This window comes from Caretta caretta, chromosome 1 (assembly GCF_965140235.1).
Source record: "Caretta caretta isolate rCarCar2 chromosome 1, rCarCar1.hap1, whole genome shotgun sequence".
Classification (NCBI taxonomy): Eukaryota; Metazoa; Chordata; order Testudines; family Cheloniidae; genus Caretta; species Caretta caretta.
The window spans coordinates 154768108-154783363 of record NC_134206.1 but is presented as its reverse complement, the minus strand read 5'-3'; the positions used below and the strand labels follow the sequence as shown (position 1 = coordinate 154783363).

Here is a 15256-nt window from a genome sequence, read left to right as displayed (position 1 = left end):
TTGTTTAAAAAGAAAACCACAAAACCTAAATTCAAGCTACTTGCTTATGCATTTCTCATAATTCTCTGATAAAACATGATTACTAAAAGTAGCCTCTACCTTTAGTGTAAATAGATGTTCTCATATTGTATTAATGTTGGTCACTGTCTGTATACTTTATTTAGTACTGCTAATTTCCTAGGCATGCAAAAAATGTGATAGCATGCCATTTTAACTATTTTTGATGATCTGCTGAATGCTGCATGAAATGACATGCAAGCTGTTCTGAGCCGTTCAATAGCTTTGAATGTTAGTACGTTTTTAACCATTTTTGTGGACTTAAAAATGAATGTTTTTATTAAACTTGCAACCGTAAAATGTCTAATTAAAATACATTTCAGTATGGTCAGTTTATATTTTTTAGAAATATGGTTTTGGAATGTACATTTAATATTACTAAAATTACAGTTTGGCATAAATGAAAATCTATTTCTTAACTCACTTCATACATGTTTTTCTCTTATCTTTCTATTTTGTGTTGTTTTAGTATTTGATCAATTAGATCTCGTCACGTATGAAGAAGTAGTAAAACTGCCAGCATTCAAAAGGAAAACACTAGTCTTACTAGGTAATTTTGAGTATACCGTATCATTCTAAACAGAACAGTAATTTTAACAGTATGTTTTGAATCTCTTAATGGTGATGAATATAAATTTCCTCTTCGTGTTGTGAATTAGGTGCACATGGTGTTGGAAGAAGACATATAAAAAATACACTCATCACAAAACACCCAGACAGATTTGCATACCCTATTCCACGTAAGTAGCAATGTTAAATATAGCACAAAATTATATGCATTACCTATATGATGATATGCCCAGTTCACTGTTGCATGTGTAATTGTACTCTGTTAAAGCTTAAGTATAAGTTAATGGTGGTTGAATCATAATACTGGGAGGATGTGGTATGGAAAAATACCATCAATTTTTGCACCTAAATATATACAGCATCCCTTTCATTTGGAACATTTTCATACTATTCACATAAAACCTTCCCCCAGATGTTTGGCATTTTAAGGTTTAAACCTAACAGTCACTTTATTCACATATATTATCTTTTAAGTATTTAGTTTATGTGTCTGGATCAGTCAAGACAGGAGAAGGTCTTCAGGTCACAAAATTCCCATGAAAAGAAATGTAAATTGGATTTCGATTAAATTCTATACATTTACCTTATTTAACTGTTTTACATTACTCTATACAGCCTTGAGGACTGTTACTTTAAGTTCCTGTAGAATTATCCAGAGCTGAGGTTAAGAGCAAAGCGCAGTTCATTTTACTGTTTGCAAATAAATTGTTACCAAAATCCCTGATTCTCCTTCATGACCTTGCTGCCACAGATCCCCACTATAGGATTTGCATGCCCTGCCGCAGGAGCCACAGAACCCTCTGCAGTGTAATTAACTACTGGGGAGCAAACATTTATTCCTCAAATTCAGCGTTCTGAGACCAGGGGCATAAACACCTCCACCAGCTAGATGTCCCCAGTTCCACTCTCTTCATCGGTGTGAAGGGCCACAGTACCCAACAGATCCCCTTCATGGGTGCTCAGACATGACAGTGATGGTTGTGGCATAAGAACCTAGACAGATTTATACCTTGTTAGCTTTTTGTTTTATAATTAAGGTTAGACGAGTTGTAGTTATGGGAAGTTAGTTGTTTTTGTAGTTAATGGAGCCCTCGGTGTTAATTTTTAGAACCTGTCTGTGCTGGCGGACACAGAAAAATCATATGGGTTTAAGAAAAGTTCTTCTTTGCCCACAAAATCCTTGATTGTGTTGGTTACTCCCACTGCCTCAATTGCTTCCCCACTAAACTCCCTCTTAGAACCCCTTCGTTATGGCTTCCACCCTATGCTTTTCACTGAAGCCATTTTTACTAAGGTCACTAATGACCCTCTCATTGCCAATTTTACAGGGCTTCTCTCTCTCCCTGCTGCTTTCAGCAATCAGTTAATTCCTCTCTTACCACTCACTCTCCACCTGTGGCTTTTGGGATTCTGTTCGTATGCTTGTAATTTTCTGACTATTCAATAAGCCTCTCCCTGGGCAGCTCCTTTTTCTCTACACTGCAATCATGCTGTCATTCATGGCTCTATCCGAGGCCCCCTCCTTTTCTCCTATACACACGCTCACTCTCTCGCTCTGGCAAATTGATCCATGGTCATAGTTTAAACTACTATGTATATGGTTATGACTCCTAAAAATCCTTCTGTCACGCTGTCTGGAGTGGTTCACAACCATGAGTGCCAGCCTCAGGGCAGACTGTCAGAAAGCGGGCCAGACACCCCAACTGGTGGTATGTTCTGTAATTAGATTTCACCAACACAGTAGCAAACGTGAGCTTGTGGATCACTGTAAAAGTCTTACCATGGGGTCACCCTTGGCCACTCCAGTCTATCTTGCCACCCAGGCAAGCTGGACTTAGTGATAAATGGTCACGTACATCAAAAATCACAAAATATTCAGGTTGTTGCCAGTCCCAAGAGACCAGTCACTAGGGTTACCAGACAGCAAGTGTGAAAAATCGGGACGGGGTTGGGGGTAATAGGAGCCAATATAAGAAAAAGACCCAAAATTCAGGAGTGTCCCTATAAAATCAGGACATCTGGTCACCCTACCAGTCACTTTACCCTCAGATCAATTTGCACTTTAGATCTCACACCAAAAACAACACTGGTAGCCAATCTTACAGTGAACTAACTAAGGATTTATTAACTAGGAAAAAGAAACGAGAGAGTTATTTACAGGTTAGAGTAGGCAACATATAAGCACAAATGAGTTACAATCTGTGGTTCTGAAAGGTGACAGAGATGTTGTAATCTGTCCACTGAATGTCTTTTAGGGCTAACCCAGTTGACCCTGGGGATCTCTGTTCTTACTTCTTAGCTCCAGCCCTTGTGAGAGTCCAAACAGCAAAGAGAAAGCTATTTCTTCTTGTAAGCATCTTTATATGCACTTCCCCCAGAGTTCAAACCACTGGAATGATTGCTCCTGCACTTAACTTCATGGGTGGATTGAGCAGTCAACAAAGTTTTTGTCCTACATTGGCCCACTTAGTTTTGATAGTCCTTCTTGATGGGAAGGGGAGCCACTCTTCTTCCTGCCTAAGTTCACAAGTTCAAAGCAGGCATTTTTCCAATTATAAAACAAAACTTGCATATTTCTTATAGCATGGGATACAGCCATTATAAGTTACATTAATGTATTTAGCAACTTATGGACATCTTTACAAGTCTAACACCTACTTTGAACAATATTGACCTATGGGTGAGCTGATCTGGTTTCCAGTTACGAATTTCAGTACTCAGTTGACACCTACAGCCTTGGCAATTGCTAGCACCTGGTTTACCAGCGTCACGCTCTTCTCTCCCCACATTCCTTTGCCCAACAGCCCCTGGCAGCTGGGAGAAGCAATTGCAGTGAAAGTTCTGCACAGACCCTACAGCCCTGTGCTAGAGCAAGCTCAGTGGAGAATCTAGCTACCAAACTCTTCACACAGGCTCGGAAGAGAGGTGTTACTGTGATTTTTTCAGAGGCTTCTAACTTGGCCATATTTGGGTGAATTGTCATGAATACACCAAAAGACACATCCCTGACATTAGGGTGACCCCACCCACTGCCAAATTTCATGTCCCTGTTCCAAAGCATAGAGATATGAGAGCTTCTGATCTAAATGGTTGTTTAAAAATAAATAAATAAATAAAAATTAAAAGCAATTGAAAACAGGGTTGGGCAACCTTAACTACAGCTCCGTCTATAGTACCAAAGGATACAAGATTGAGGAAAGGGAACTAGAGGAGAGAGGAAGCGTGGGAGGATGAGAGGTGGTGAGGAAATTTTGGGAAGATGGGGCCAAGGCCTTACAGGTGGAGAGTCAGAATGATGCCTTGAAGCCCAAGATTAGATTGAGACAGGACAGGTAGGAGGGAGTGCACTGGAGACCTCTTTCAGAATTTATCAAGGTTTGAGGAGGGAATTGAAGGCAGACAAGAGTCACTGGGGGTTGAATATGCAAGTGTCTATCAGGAGGGTTTATTCACCAAGGACAGAGGAAGGCTTGGAGGATTTCAAAATCCCTTTCTCTTCCCTGTGCTTGAGGCCTACGCATAGTTGTGATACAAGCTCCAAAGTCAATTGAATTACTAGTATCTTCTGCCAAACTAATCACCATTCTGTGCTAGCAATTATTCAGAAATGGGATGGGGACACACTCCTTACAGAATGTCCTCTCCCTGCACCTTTGAAGTTTAAAAGAATCATTTAAAATAATAGATGGTTAATGTAATCCTTGGTTCAGCAAGTGAATAAAACTTTGAAAATATAAAAAATATAATCAAGATTTAGAACAGTTTGGGCAATGGGTTGTTACATGAATAACTATTACTAGGTCAACAAAAATTAAAATTTAGATTGTGTTCTTTTGCATTCCTTGACATTTCAGACACAACCAGACCTCCCAAGAAAGATGAAGAAAATGGAAAGAATTATTACTTTGTATCGCATGACCAAATGATGCAGGATATATCCAACAATGAATACTTGGAATATGGCAGCCATGAGGATGCAATGTATGGGACAAAACTGGAAACAATACGGAAGATCCATGAACAGGGACTAATTGCAATACTTGACGTAGAACCTCAGGTACTTATTGGAAATGTATAAAAATGCAAAGCTTATCAGAGACACCTGAATTTTATTTTGTTACATTCTATCGCCAGTCATTTTTTGACCTTAGAATTTAAGACATATAACTCATCATACATTTAATGTGAAAAGTTTTTAGTATGTGGGGCAATGGTTCCACACAGGGACTTCAGTGTATGAAATCATCTTCTACTGATCATTAGGGTAAAACTAAGAAGTAGAAATGAGCTCACCATTTGGTTTGGCAAGGGACCAGTACTGCTATGAAAATCTGCTTACTGCACACTTTAATATAATAAGGGAAATTATTGTTACATTATTGTTCACTGCACTTTGCTGTCCATTGAAGCAGCTGATTGTCTGTGCCAGCCAGCTGTAACGTATTAATATGTTCAGCCCTAGATTTCACTTTGATAGCACACCCAGGAGGGAATTTTGTTCTGCATTGTCCTGACTGTCCCCTACTTCCCTGCTGTTACTGGGTCAGCAGTCTCAGAAGTAGCATTCTCTATCATCACTGATGCTATAGGAAGGTGTTGCCTATAGAATGGCTATAGCTGTATTTATTAATGTCTGTGTGTGTTATAATAGCATCAGTGAGTAGGTAAATTCACAAACTCAAAGAATATGAATACTTTATTCACAGTGTTGCAATTTTGATATAAAATCCTAAATGGAACATTTAGACTAATTTCCTTTGGAACCTCCCACATTGATATGAATTTCAGTTGATGGCTGAGTATTTATATGTTTTATTTTTAGCTGTGGTGCCTTTGAATTCATATTCAAGCAGGTTAAAGGACATGGGGAAACAAGAGACCAGTCCTGAAATAACTTTCAGGAGCCAATTAAAAATATGAGCTGCTGAGCCCAGAAGACAAGTCTGACAGTTATTTTCCCTGGGTCATGACCTCTCTGCATTCTTTCTCACCAGCCATTGCTTTGGTTTGCAGGGCTCATCCCCCTGTGAGCAAAATTAACTAGTCGTGACCAATATTGTCTGTTTTCTCTATACTGGCTCTTCTCTTCTTTTGTGGCTGGATTCATAAGATCACAGGTTTGGTTCTGGACAGTGCAGTTGATGGACTTTGTTTCACCTAAGTGGAGACTTTCAGAACAAAAATAAGACGTCTGACTACATTGTATAATGCAACTCACCTAATTTGTTACAGTTATGGTAGTACTTGTCCATGAGCCCAGTTCTAGTTAATTACCTGTTTCTGTATTCCAGGTTCAGGTATCCTCAGTTCTGTGAGCTTCCCTGACTCATGTAACCATGTTTTTCTGTAGAAACAATGCATAACTGATGATATCTGAAAGTGGATTTCAAGCAGCAGAGAGGGACATAAACTCAGCTGGCTGTCAGGCTAGTTTTTAGAAAAGGACCTCTTTGTACTGCTTTGAAGTGGAATATAAGTGTCTTTCACTCTACATTCTGCCCAGACAGTTGAGACCAGCTAGGTTATGTTTGCTTGCTACCTACCTATCCCAAGTTTCAGTCTGGATCAAGCCAGGTGGAGGGACTCATTTGTGGAACTACCTATGTCACTCATAAATCATTACTGTTTGAGTCAGGTTAATCATAAGCATTGTCTTTACATTTCCCTTCTGCACAGAGGTAGCTTGGAGCTTCTCTAGCAGGGTGCTTGGTCTCAGTTTATGATTATTGAATTATTAGTATTTTCAGTGCCCTCACGTTTTGAAAGCTGAATAGTTTTCACATCAGAACATTTTTGCTTCAGCAAAAATAAAAATAAGTTTTTATCTGTAGGTTGAGCAATATTCGCAACCAGAAAATGTTTTGTTATGATATTTTAGTCAGCATTTACTATAAAGTACAATTTATATTTTGACCCATTTAGAATACCATAGCAAAAGTTTTTCTAGCTAATGCAAATTTTTCAGCATAAATATAAACTGATTTTTAGTGTTTTCTGTAGGAAAAATATCCTGCCTATGAAATCTTGGATGCTTTCAATACCATGGCAATTCTTTATGCTGATGAACTTACAATTTGGGCCCCAATCTTGCAAAGACTTAGTGGAGTAAATGGGACTGTAAACTTACGCATATCTGTAAGTCTTTCCAGGATCAGGGTCTTAGTTCTTAATATTTCTTGGTTATATTTTAAAACTGATCTAGAGTCTTGTTAGTTCTTCCCTCTGTTTGTATATTTAAACTTGTATCCTGTTGATTGATTTGTTCTTCTTCTCAAGTATTTAATGTTTTTTACGTAGGCACTGAAGGTCCTGAGAACTGCAGAGTTTGCTCCTTTTGTTGTTTTTATTGCTGCACCTACGATTACCCCAGGCATTAATGAGGTAAGGCTTATTACAGGTAAATGTTTTTATCAGGAGACACAATTAAAGGGATAATTCAGTATGTGAATAAGATCAACATTTTAACTGACCAGTTGTCTTTTATAGTGGGGTCAGAACACCACTGAAGTTAAGATTGAGATGATTTTACTGAATAACAGATGATTTTTCCTACGTTTAAATATAAACTTGAGCTGCAAGGATCCGTGCACTGTCACTACTAGGGCAGCACTTCATAGTACTCTTAGCTCTTCACATGACAACTTTAACATCAGCTGATACATAGATCAGTACTGATCATTTGATATCCTTTTAAAATATATTGTTCAGTTTTATTTCCTCCCTACCTAAAAGAATTGTTTCCAAAATCTTGCTATGGCCATTGAGCCAACTAATTGGTCAGCTGTCCAAGAATTTCCATTTTCTGAGTCATTCAATGTACTTCACTCTTTCCTCCCCAAGTAGAAGGAGGAAGGAAGCTGCTACTAAGTTTCATCTTTGAGAAAAGAAATCCCAAAGCTATATACCAGAAACTGGCTTATTAAATTCAAATAACATTGTGATGCTCGGGATTGTGAACAAAAATGGAACGGATACCTGCTTGTGAGAAAATGTTAAGTGTTCATGTTCAAAGAGAGTTTATGTAAGGATTTCTCAGGATTTAGCTTAAACCAGAACAAACAAAACATTTATAACCAGTTCCTTCCTTTTTTTTTCACTCTAGAAAGGTGTTAAATGTATCTGAATAAGAACTTTCTCTTTGTAGCAAATCCCTCTTCCATCTCTTTGATCCTGCAGGGAAGTGATAATCCTGTGTTTGTAGCAACAGTTGGCTTCCCCAGACATAATGTGTGTAATAACACAAATATAGAATTAGGACTTCACTACAGATTCTTGCAGATAAATGATGGGCCATAAAGGATAAAGATGTTCAAACACAAATACCATAAATAATTAGTAAAATGGCAAGAAAATTATGAAAAAAAAAAAGGAAAACAAAACCTTTTTGTTTTTCAAGTGTTAAGTTACCCAAACACGGAAATGAAGATGTCTCAGAACATTCTGATTTTAGCTATATTAAAATGATGTAGTGATCATTCCTCTGAAACATTGCTGATGTTATCATTTACTGTAAATTTATATGGACAAATATTAAAATGCTGCATCTTAGTCCCCTGTAATGGTAGATATTCTTTTGCACAGCAGATTGCATAACTGTTTAGGGCGGGGAGCTCAAGAGCGCAAGAATAGGTCCTGGATTGTTATGCAACTTTTCTGATTATTTTAGCTGGAGCTGTTGTACAACTCACTGTAAATGCACAAAAGCCCCTGAAGATCTTCAGTACTATTTTTGCCTTTTAAAAAAAAATCCATGTGTCTTTTGGCCCAAAGGTATTACAGAATCATCTGATTGTTCCAATGTGTTGTTTCAAATCTCCTACTCTGAAATACCAGTGGTACTTCTCTTTTGACCATTCAGAAGTTCATGTTGTAGAATGTGAGATGGGGGAGAACTGGGAGGGTTAATATGAGAAAGTAAATTGCTGTTTGGGGATGTACTGAGCTACAGTGTGAGCACATGCAAGATTGGGCTTTTTTTCCTTCATTGGGATGGAAGACGTAGGGGAAGTTAAACCAAAAAAGGTTTAGGGTTCAAATATTTAGCCTCATTATTATGCTCTTGTGCTGTGTTTAGTTTTTATGGCCCAGATCCTGCAATTTGATCTGTGTGGCATAAAAATTCATCCAGGTGGACTCTGTTGCAAAATCGGAATCATGCTTTAATGTTTTGTATATTTGCTAAAACTGTCACTGTCTGTGAACCACTAACACTCACTTTAAAAAACAATAAGAGTGGACACTAATGCAATCTGGGTCCTACTCACCTGGATCTATTGTGCTGCATGAGAGGGAATGGAATATATACAGAAGCTGTGGTATGATGAGTCTCAGCAAACTGGGTTTTTGTGTGCATACTTCATATTTCTCATTCATTTTTACTTTTACAAAAGATTCATTTGCATAAAGAATAGCCCTTTCTCTTGACCTGTTTATCCTGCTTTGTTTCATTTTTGCAAACACATCTGTAAATGACTGTCTTTTTTCCTTATGTTTTTTCTTGAATTATCATCTTTGCCTTTCTTTTCATTTTCCTGCGTTCGTATTCATTTTACATAGCTGCCAAAATGGTGCAGAAAATTGCCTGTAAGTACCGGCTAGAACCTGATAAGATGCAATCCTAATTATTTTAATAGATTTAGAACGTAGACATCCTTGTTCCCACTCAACATTACTTTTGCCATTAGAATAAAAGTATAAAGTAATAAAGACCTCAGACATCTGTGCTAAAGCTCATTCAAATGAAAGGATTATTCACTGGCAAAAAGAAAAAAGTTAAAAGGATAGCCTTAAAAACAAGTGAACCCAGAGACTTTTATTCCTACTCTAGGAAATGCACATTATGACTTTGTGGTTGACACGGTTCAAACAGCCTTATCCTGCAATGCACGGCTGAGCCATTTTAACCGACTGTAGAATGCATGTGCAGTATCTCCAATTTACAGGGATCTCACTGTGACTGAATAAAGACACAAAATACAGTGCCTTTCTGGGTAAATATTGCATGGTTCTGGTGGTTTTATGAAGCACAAAGCCAAATGCTTGCTGTCGTCAACCACAAAACATGTAGTAATCCCCAGAAATGCATGGCCTGAAATGTGTTACTGCCTGTTAAAAATACAAATTTTAGAGATTTCAAATGTTCTTGCAGATCTCTAGTTTTAAAATTTTAATTTAAAAACAAAAAATGATACCCGGGCTGGTTGCCAAGCTAACCTTCACTATGTAAAGAGAGGTCTTAATGGGATGTCAGCTTTGAAGCCTGATTATGGCCACTTACATGCTAAGTGACATAAATCCTTTAACTGCTAATGACCTTACCAGAAACATTTAGCGAAAGCTGTTATCCAGTGTGGCTATATATATATATCTTGCGTTCTGATATTCAGGTGTTTTTTTAAAGGACAAGTGCACAAATAGTGCTGTAAATTTGGACTATGCAGATCAGAGATAATTCTGTCATATATTCAAATTAGAGGTGGGCCCAAACCAAAAACCTTGATCTGGCTCCTCCTCCCCAAACTTTGAGGAAGTTTGGACCCACTTCAGAATTTTGCAGGTCAGGCCAATCCTTAATTCAATAATGTAAAAGACTTACTATTGTCCTCAAGAATGTAGGGGGAAAAGTACTCCTGGGGGAATTCTGCATCACTGCACATGTGCAGAATTCATGTCCCCCACAGATTTCTTTTCTTCCCTGCAGAAAAATGACTTCTGACAGGGAAGCAAAGGGAATCTGCAAAAGCAATCATCCTCCCCTCCCCGGCAGAGCAGGCAGATTGGTTCGGGCACCTGGAGCAGCCAGCAGAGATGTAAATCACTGACAAGGCAGGGGGGCTGTAGAGTCATGTGTGTGAAAGAGAGAGACACTCTGTCTCTCTCGCTTGCTATTGCATCATGCTTGGCTTGGAGGGGCAGGGCTTCAGGGTGTTTCTGAGGAGGTAGGCATGGGACAGGCACTGTCCCATCAGGCAGAGCAGAATGTAGCAGCCTGCCTGCTTAGTGAATTGTTCCCATTCTCTTTGTGAATTCCCCCAGGAGTATAAAACAAGTGTAAATGTTTAATAGCTCCTTTACATTGCCAGAGTGGTGTAAAGGACAGTATGGCCTTATAAATGCTTATGGTGCTTTAGAGATTAGAACTAGTCTAAATTTTTGGACCGAAAAAATTTCCTATCAGAATGTGCTCAATAAACTGTTTCCTACTGACCTTTCTGGAGATGGTCAGTAGTCAATATAAATTGTGAGTTTGATTCTCCAGCCTTCACTTACTCTTCAGTTGCCTATGTTGTAACACTGAGCGTATGGCTGCATATGTTTGTTGACTAATAACTAGAAATAAAGGGTCAAACCTAGTTACATTACTGTTAGGCAAGGGGGTTTGGGAATTTCCTCCCATGCTCCCCACTTCAATTCTCCATCCATTGTATTGTAGTTGAAATAAATTACCGAAATAAATTGAAACCAAAGTGATTATATTACATTATTTTGACAAATAAAATATGCAGAATTTTATAATATTGTGCCTAGAATTTTTAATTTTTTGCTGCAGAATTTTTAATTTTTTGGCACAGAATTCCCCCAGGAGTAGGTAGAAGTAACATTTTACATTTCCATGGGGGTAAGTGTAAGTAGTGTAGGTCTCCCAAACTGCAGTCTCCTTAGTTGTCTATAAAATATTACTTAGGAACAACGACGACAGTTAAATGTTATAATCTAATAGATATTTTTGAAATACCCTCTTTGTTTTTGCAAAATCTAGGGCCAGAGCCAAGTAGAAGAAAAGATTTGAGAACAACTCTTCTCATTCTTTTCCTATTTTCTTTTCCTCATTTTCTTTTCCTTTTACAGATTCCCTGCAGATTTCTATTGTCTGTCCTAATTTATCATTATTAAATAGGAAGTGTAAATAAAAAAGTTTATATCCATAAATTTATTGCGTATTGCTGACACAGGCATGAAACTGTCTGTGAAAACCTACATTTGTCTCCCAAGTTCTAAAACCTTTTATATTCTGACATACAGTATTAGTCCAGTGGCTTCAGGTTTATTATACTCATTTGAAATATACAGTGTCCAGTACTTTATATTTTTAATAACATTGAGGTTACAGACATAAAATTAATTAGATATCTTGAAAGTGCAAAAAAAAAGTAGCACTTGTACAAAAATAATTTTTCACTTTGTAGATCAAACACAAGGGGTCAGATCCTTAGCTGAAAGAAATCATTGACAGGTTTTAGAGTAGCAGCCATGTTAGTCTGTGTCGGCAAAAAGAAAAGGAGTACTTATGGCACCTTAGAGACTAACAAGTTTATTTGAGTATAAGCTTATGCGCTAATAAATGTGTTAGTCTCTAAGGTGCCACAAGTACTCCTTTTCTTTTTGCAGAAATCATTGGAGCTCTGTTGAAGTCAGTTGAGCTATGGTAATTTATGATAGTTGAGGAATTTGCCATGGTTGCTGTTATTTTAGGGGAATGTCCCAGTGGTGTATTTAGCACAATCTAAGGTCTCTCTTTATCAGTAGTTGACTTGAGAATAGCATAGGACAAATCTGCACATATCATTATTTTTCACAGAAGCCTCATGTGCTTGTTTGGATGCATAATACTCCTTAAAAGGACATTCTCTGTACACGTCTGTGTGAGGAGCACTTGGCTACATTTACGTTTGAATGTAGTTTTCAAATATGGAGAGAGTGAGTCACCTTCTGTTGACTACTGGGGACTGTACAGTTTGATATGCTTCAGGAAAGCAGCAACTCCTATCAGGATCTAGAATTGTACTCAAGGAAATGGTTAGTTTCATGGTACAGGAAAGGAAAAGTGCCTCATTCCAGTTTTCTCCCACTGAATGCTGATTTTCGGATGCCCCAAAAGGTGCAGCTTCCACATCTTTTTTTATACAGTGCAATCCCAGATACTTGGTCAGTTGAAGAAAGGGAACCCAGTTGACCTCGTAATATGAAGACTCTGGAAATCAAATGTTGTGACCCATATAAGTTCAAGTAAAAAGACCACTCAGTGCTGCTCTGTGCTTTATAGCACAGGAGTGCTGGGCTGCATCTCTTGGTACATAGAGAACTGAACCATGGCTAATTGAACTGGTGGGATAACACCAGGGTAGGTTCTAACAATGCAGTGTGACCACACTGGCCATATTGTTTGGGGAGTAGTTTTGTCCCATTTCCATATTGCACTGTGCAATGACATTTCATTTGCACTGCCTCCTGGGCACCTATTCCACAGTTCCTAGAAGCAGTGGCTTGTGGGAGATTTCAGATGATCTTCTAGTATCCCTAGGGAATTGTGAGAAGAGAGTTTAAACTCCCATCATTCATTCTCACCACAGAACCGAGGCAGCAGGCGGAGGAAGAAAGTCATCCATAGAACAAGCCCCCTGCAACCCTGCTCCATTTGGAAGCCCAGAATGTGAGCAGTGCTGGCCTTGGAGGAGCATGGCAGGAGCACCCACAAAATATGATTCCAAAGGCCATATATGATAACCTGGCCTCAATTTAGGGCAGGTTCCCGAGACAACTCCCAGAAGAGGTGGAGGTGGTAAAACTGGTGCAGCTATTCTTGGTGGGCTTGAATTGCACCAGTAGAATTTAGAATTAGAATACAGTCTCGATAGACCATAAGATGTTAGAAGAGAGTTATAATGAAAGAGAAATTAGAAAGTAATAGAGTGAGAATTTCCTAAGACTGTCCAGAGTAAATATTTATTAAAGTAAAAGGAAGTGAAACTCGAAGACTGATGCTGAGTAGTAATAGACATTACAGAAATTGTCCAAAAAGAGCTGAAACTTGAAAATTCATCCTGTCATGCTTCCCATATCGATGTCTGGATAGATGCCAAACAGCTTGTATTTGTCAACTGGATATGTTTTCATTCATGAACTGACACTCTTTCCATGTTTGTACTGGTTCTTACTTTTATTTTTTGTAATCCTTATGCGCTAGCCCATGTCTGTTTAACCCTTCCCACAAATTAGATAAGTGTCCTGATGTGTCTTGAGTAACCTCCGTTGATGGATTATGGTTTTGTGTAAAGTTACAAGGGTGAGGCAAGTTACAATTTCTTCCTTGTAACATGCATGAAATTCGACGTTATGTAGGGGGCATAAGTCATTCATGAATCCTTAGATTAGGTTTTATTTTTGCTGTTTCCTTCTCCGTAACCAACAAACAGAAAACTGAACAAAAGAATCTAATATATCTCTCTTGCTTTCTTTTCCAATCATTGTGCAGGATGAATCTCTTCAGCGCCTGCAAAAGGAATCTGAAATCTTACAGAGAACATATGCACACTACTTTGATCTAACAATTATCAACAATGAAATTGATGAAACAATCAGGCATTTGGAGGAAGCCATTGAGCTTGTTTGTACAGCATCACAGTGGGTTCCAGTCTCCTGGGTCTATTAGGCCTTTCACCAGATAACTGAAGAATTTTATCAATACTGGGAACCACCTCATACATGGAAAACCTCTTTGTTATTGACCTTGTGTCAACAGATCTTGGCCCCTAGAGACTACCTAGATGTAGTGTGACCTAAATTTATAATTATTGTCATGTCCTAATAGATAGGAGGAGAAAAAAATTAAACACTAATTTAAAGAGACAGTATCTTTTTTAATCAGTTCTCCTAAACTTTAATAAAATGTATGTTTCAATATATGTATTATTCAATCCTTTGGAATGTTATATTTTTGGAAATCATAGCTTTTTATTTCAAAGGCCCCTGAAAACTGCACAAAATAGATGCTGCTTTCTATAATCTATTTTAATAATAATAAATGATTCTGTTACCTTAACTTGGGGGTGGAACACTACATTCTGTTTAGAGTCTGATTTTATGGATTGGGATAACTTGCTTTCCTTTATTTATTTGAAATAATTAGTCTAGTGATTACAAAACAAATTCATAAATTTTAAAGGCCTTTCTTTGCTCCTTTTTTTTAGAATAGTACTTTTATGTAACATCCAGATAATGTGATACTGTCTCTTTGAAGAACTCTGTAAACCTTTTAGAGATTTGAAATTGGGTCTTGACCCTTAATGCATGTGGACAGTCGCAAGCGTTCATGCCGTTGGTGTATCTGTGTTGAAAAAAAAACCTGTAATCTACAGCAAAATACATTCCGTTCTTGGGAAAACGTACCCAAGGGAATAAAATAAAATATTATTATGACTAAGTTGTAAACCTATGCACATCCCTTGCATTTTGGGCAACTTTATAAAAAAACTGATTTTTATTAATAATAATCATGTAGTGAAATGTGTTTGTAATTTTGTCTCAATTTAATTTGTTGTAAGGTGGGCGGGGGAAATTACTGGTTTCACCATTTCAGATCTGTGTTGTCTGAGAGTATTAACGTTTTAATTAAGTTTAAGCAAAGAAATGCTGATTTTTAATATGTATGTAATTGTTTAAAAAATGCACACATTTTAAGAGAAAATCCTGTGCAATGAAGAAACCAGTTTAGGCAATGCGATAAACTGGCTATTCCAAAAGACTCATCTACAACAGCCCTGTAAATTCCTTAAAAATGGTAACTGACTCTACAGTCTGACCAATTTTTTTTATTTTAAATATACTTCCTTTTATGTGTTCAACAATTAAA

The 15256-nt window shown here is 37.7% G+C and overlaps 1 protein-coding gene across 13 annotated transcripts in view; it reads left to right on the top strand.

Annotated features, from left to right (window-relative positions):
• The window catches only part of CASK (calcium/calmodulin dependent serine protein kinase), a 438390-nt gene extending 423134 nt beyond the window's left edge, over positions 1 to 15256 (top strand). For 10 of the 13 annotated variants that reach the window (XM_048864713.2, XM_048864695.2, XM_048864722.2 and 7 more), the window contains 5 exons: positions 527 to 607; positions 717 to 797; positions 4482 to 4684; positions 6925 to 7008; positions 13880 to 15256. In XM_048864713.2, the coding sequence (XP_048720670.1) occupies positions 527 to 607; positions 717 to 797; positions 4482 to 4684; positions 6925 to 7008; positions 13880 to 14056 (626 nt within the window). In that variant the 3' untranslated portion in view covers positions 14057 to 15256. The remainder of the gene's footprint in view (positions 1 to 526; positions 608 to 716; positions 798 to 4481; positions 4685 to 6924; positions 7009 to 13879) is intronic. The other 3 variants (XM_048864731.2, XM_048864704.2, XM_048864648.2) reach the window with 1 other exon arrangement.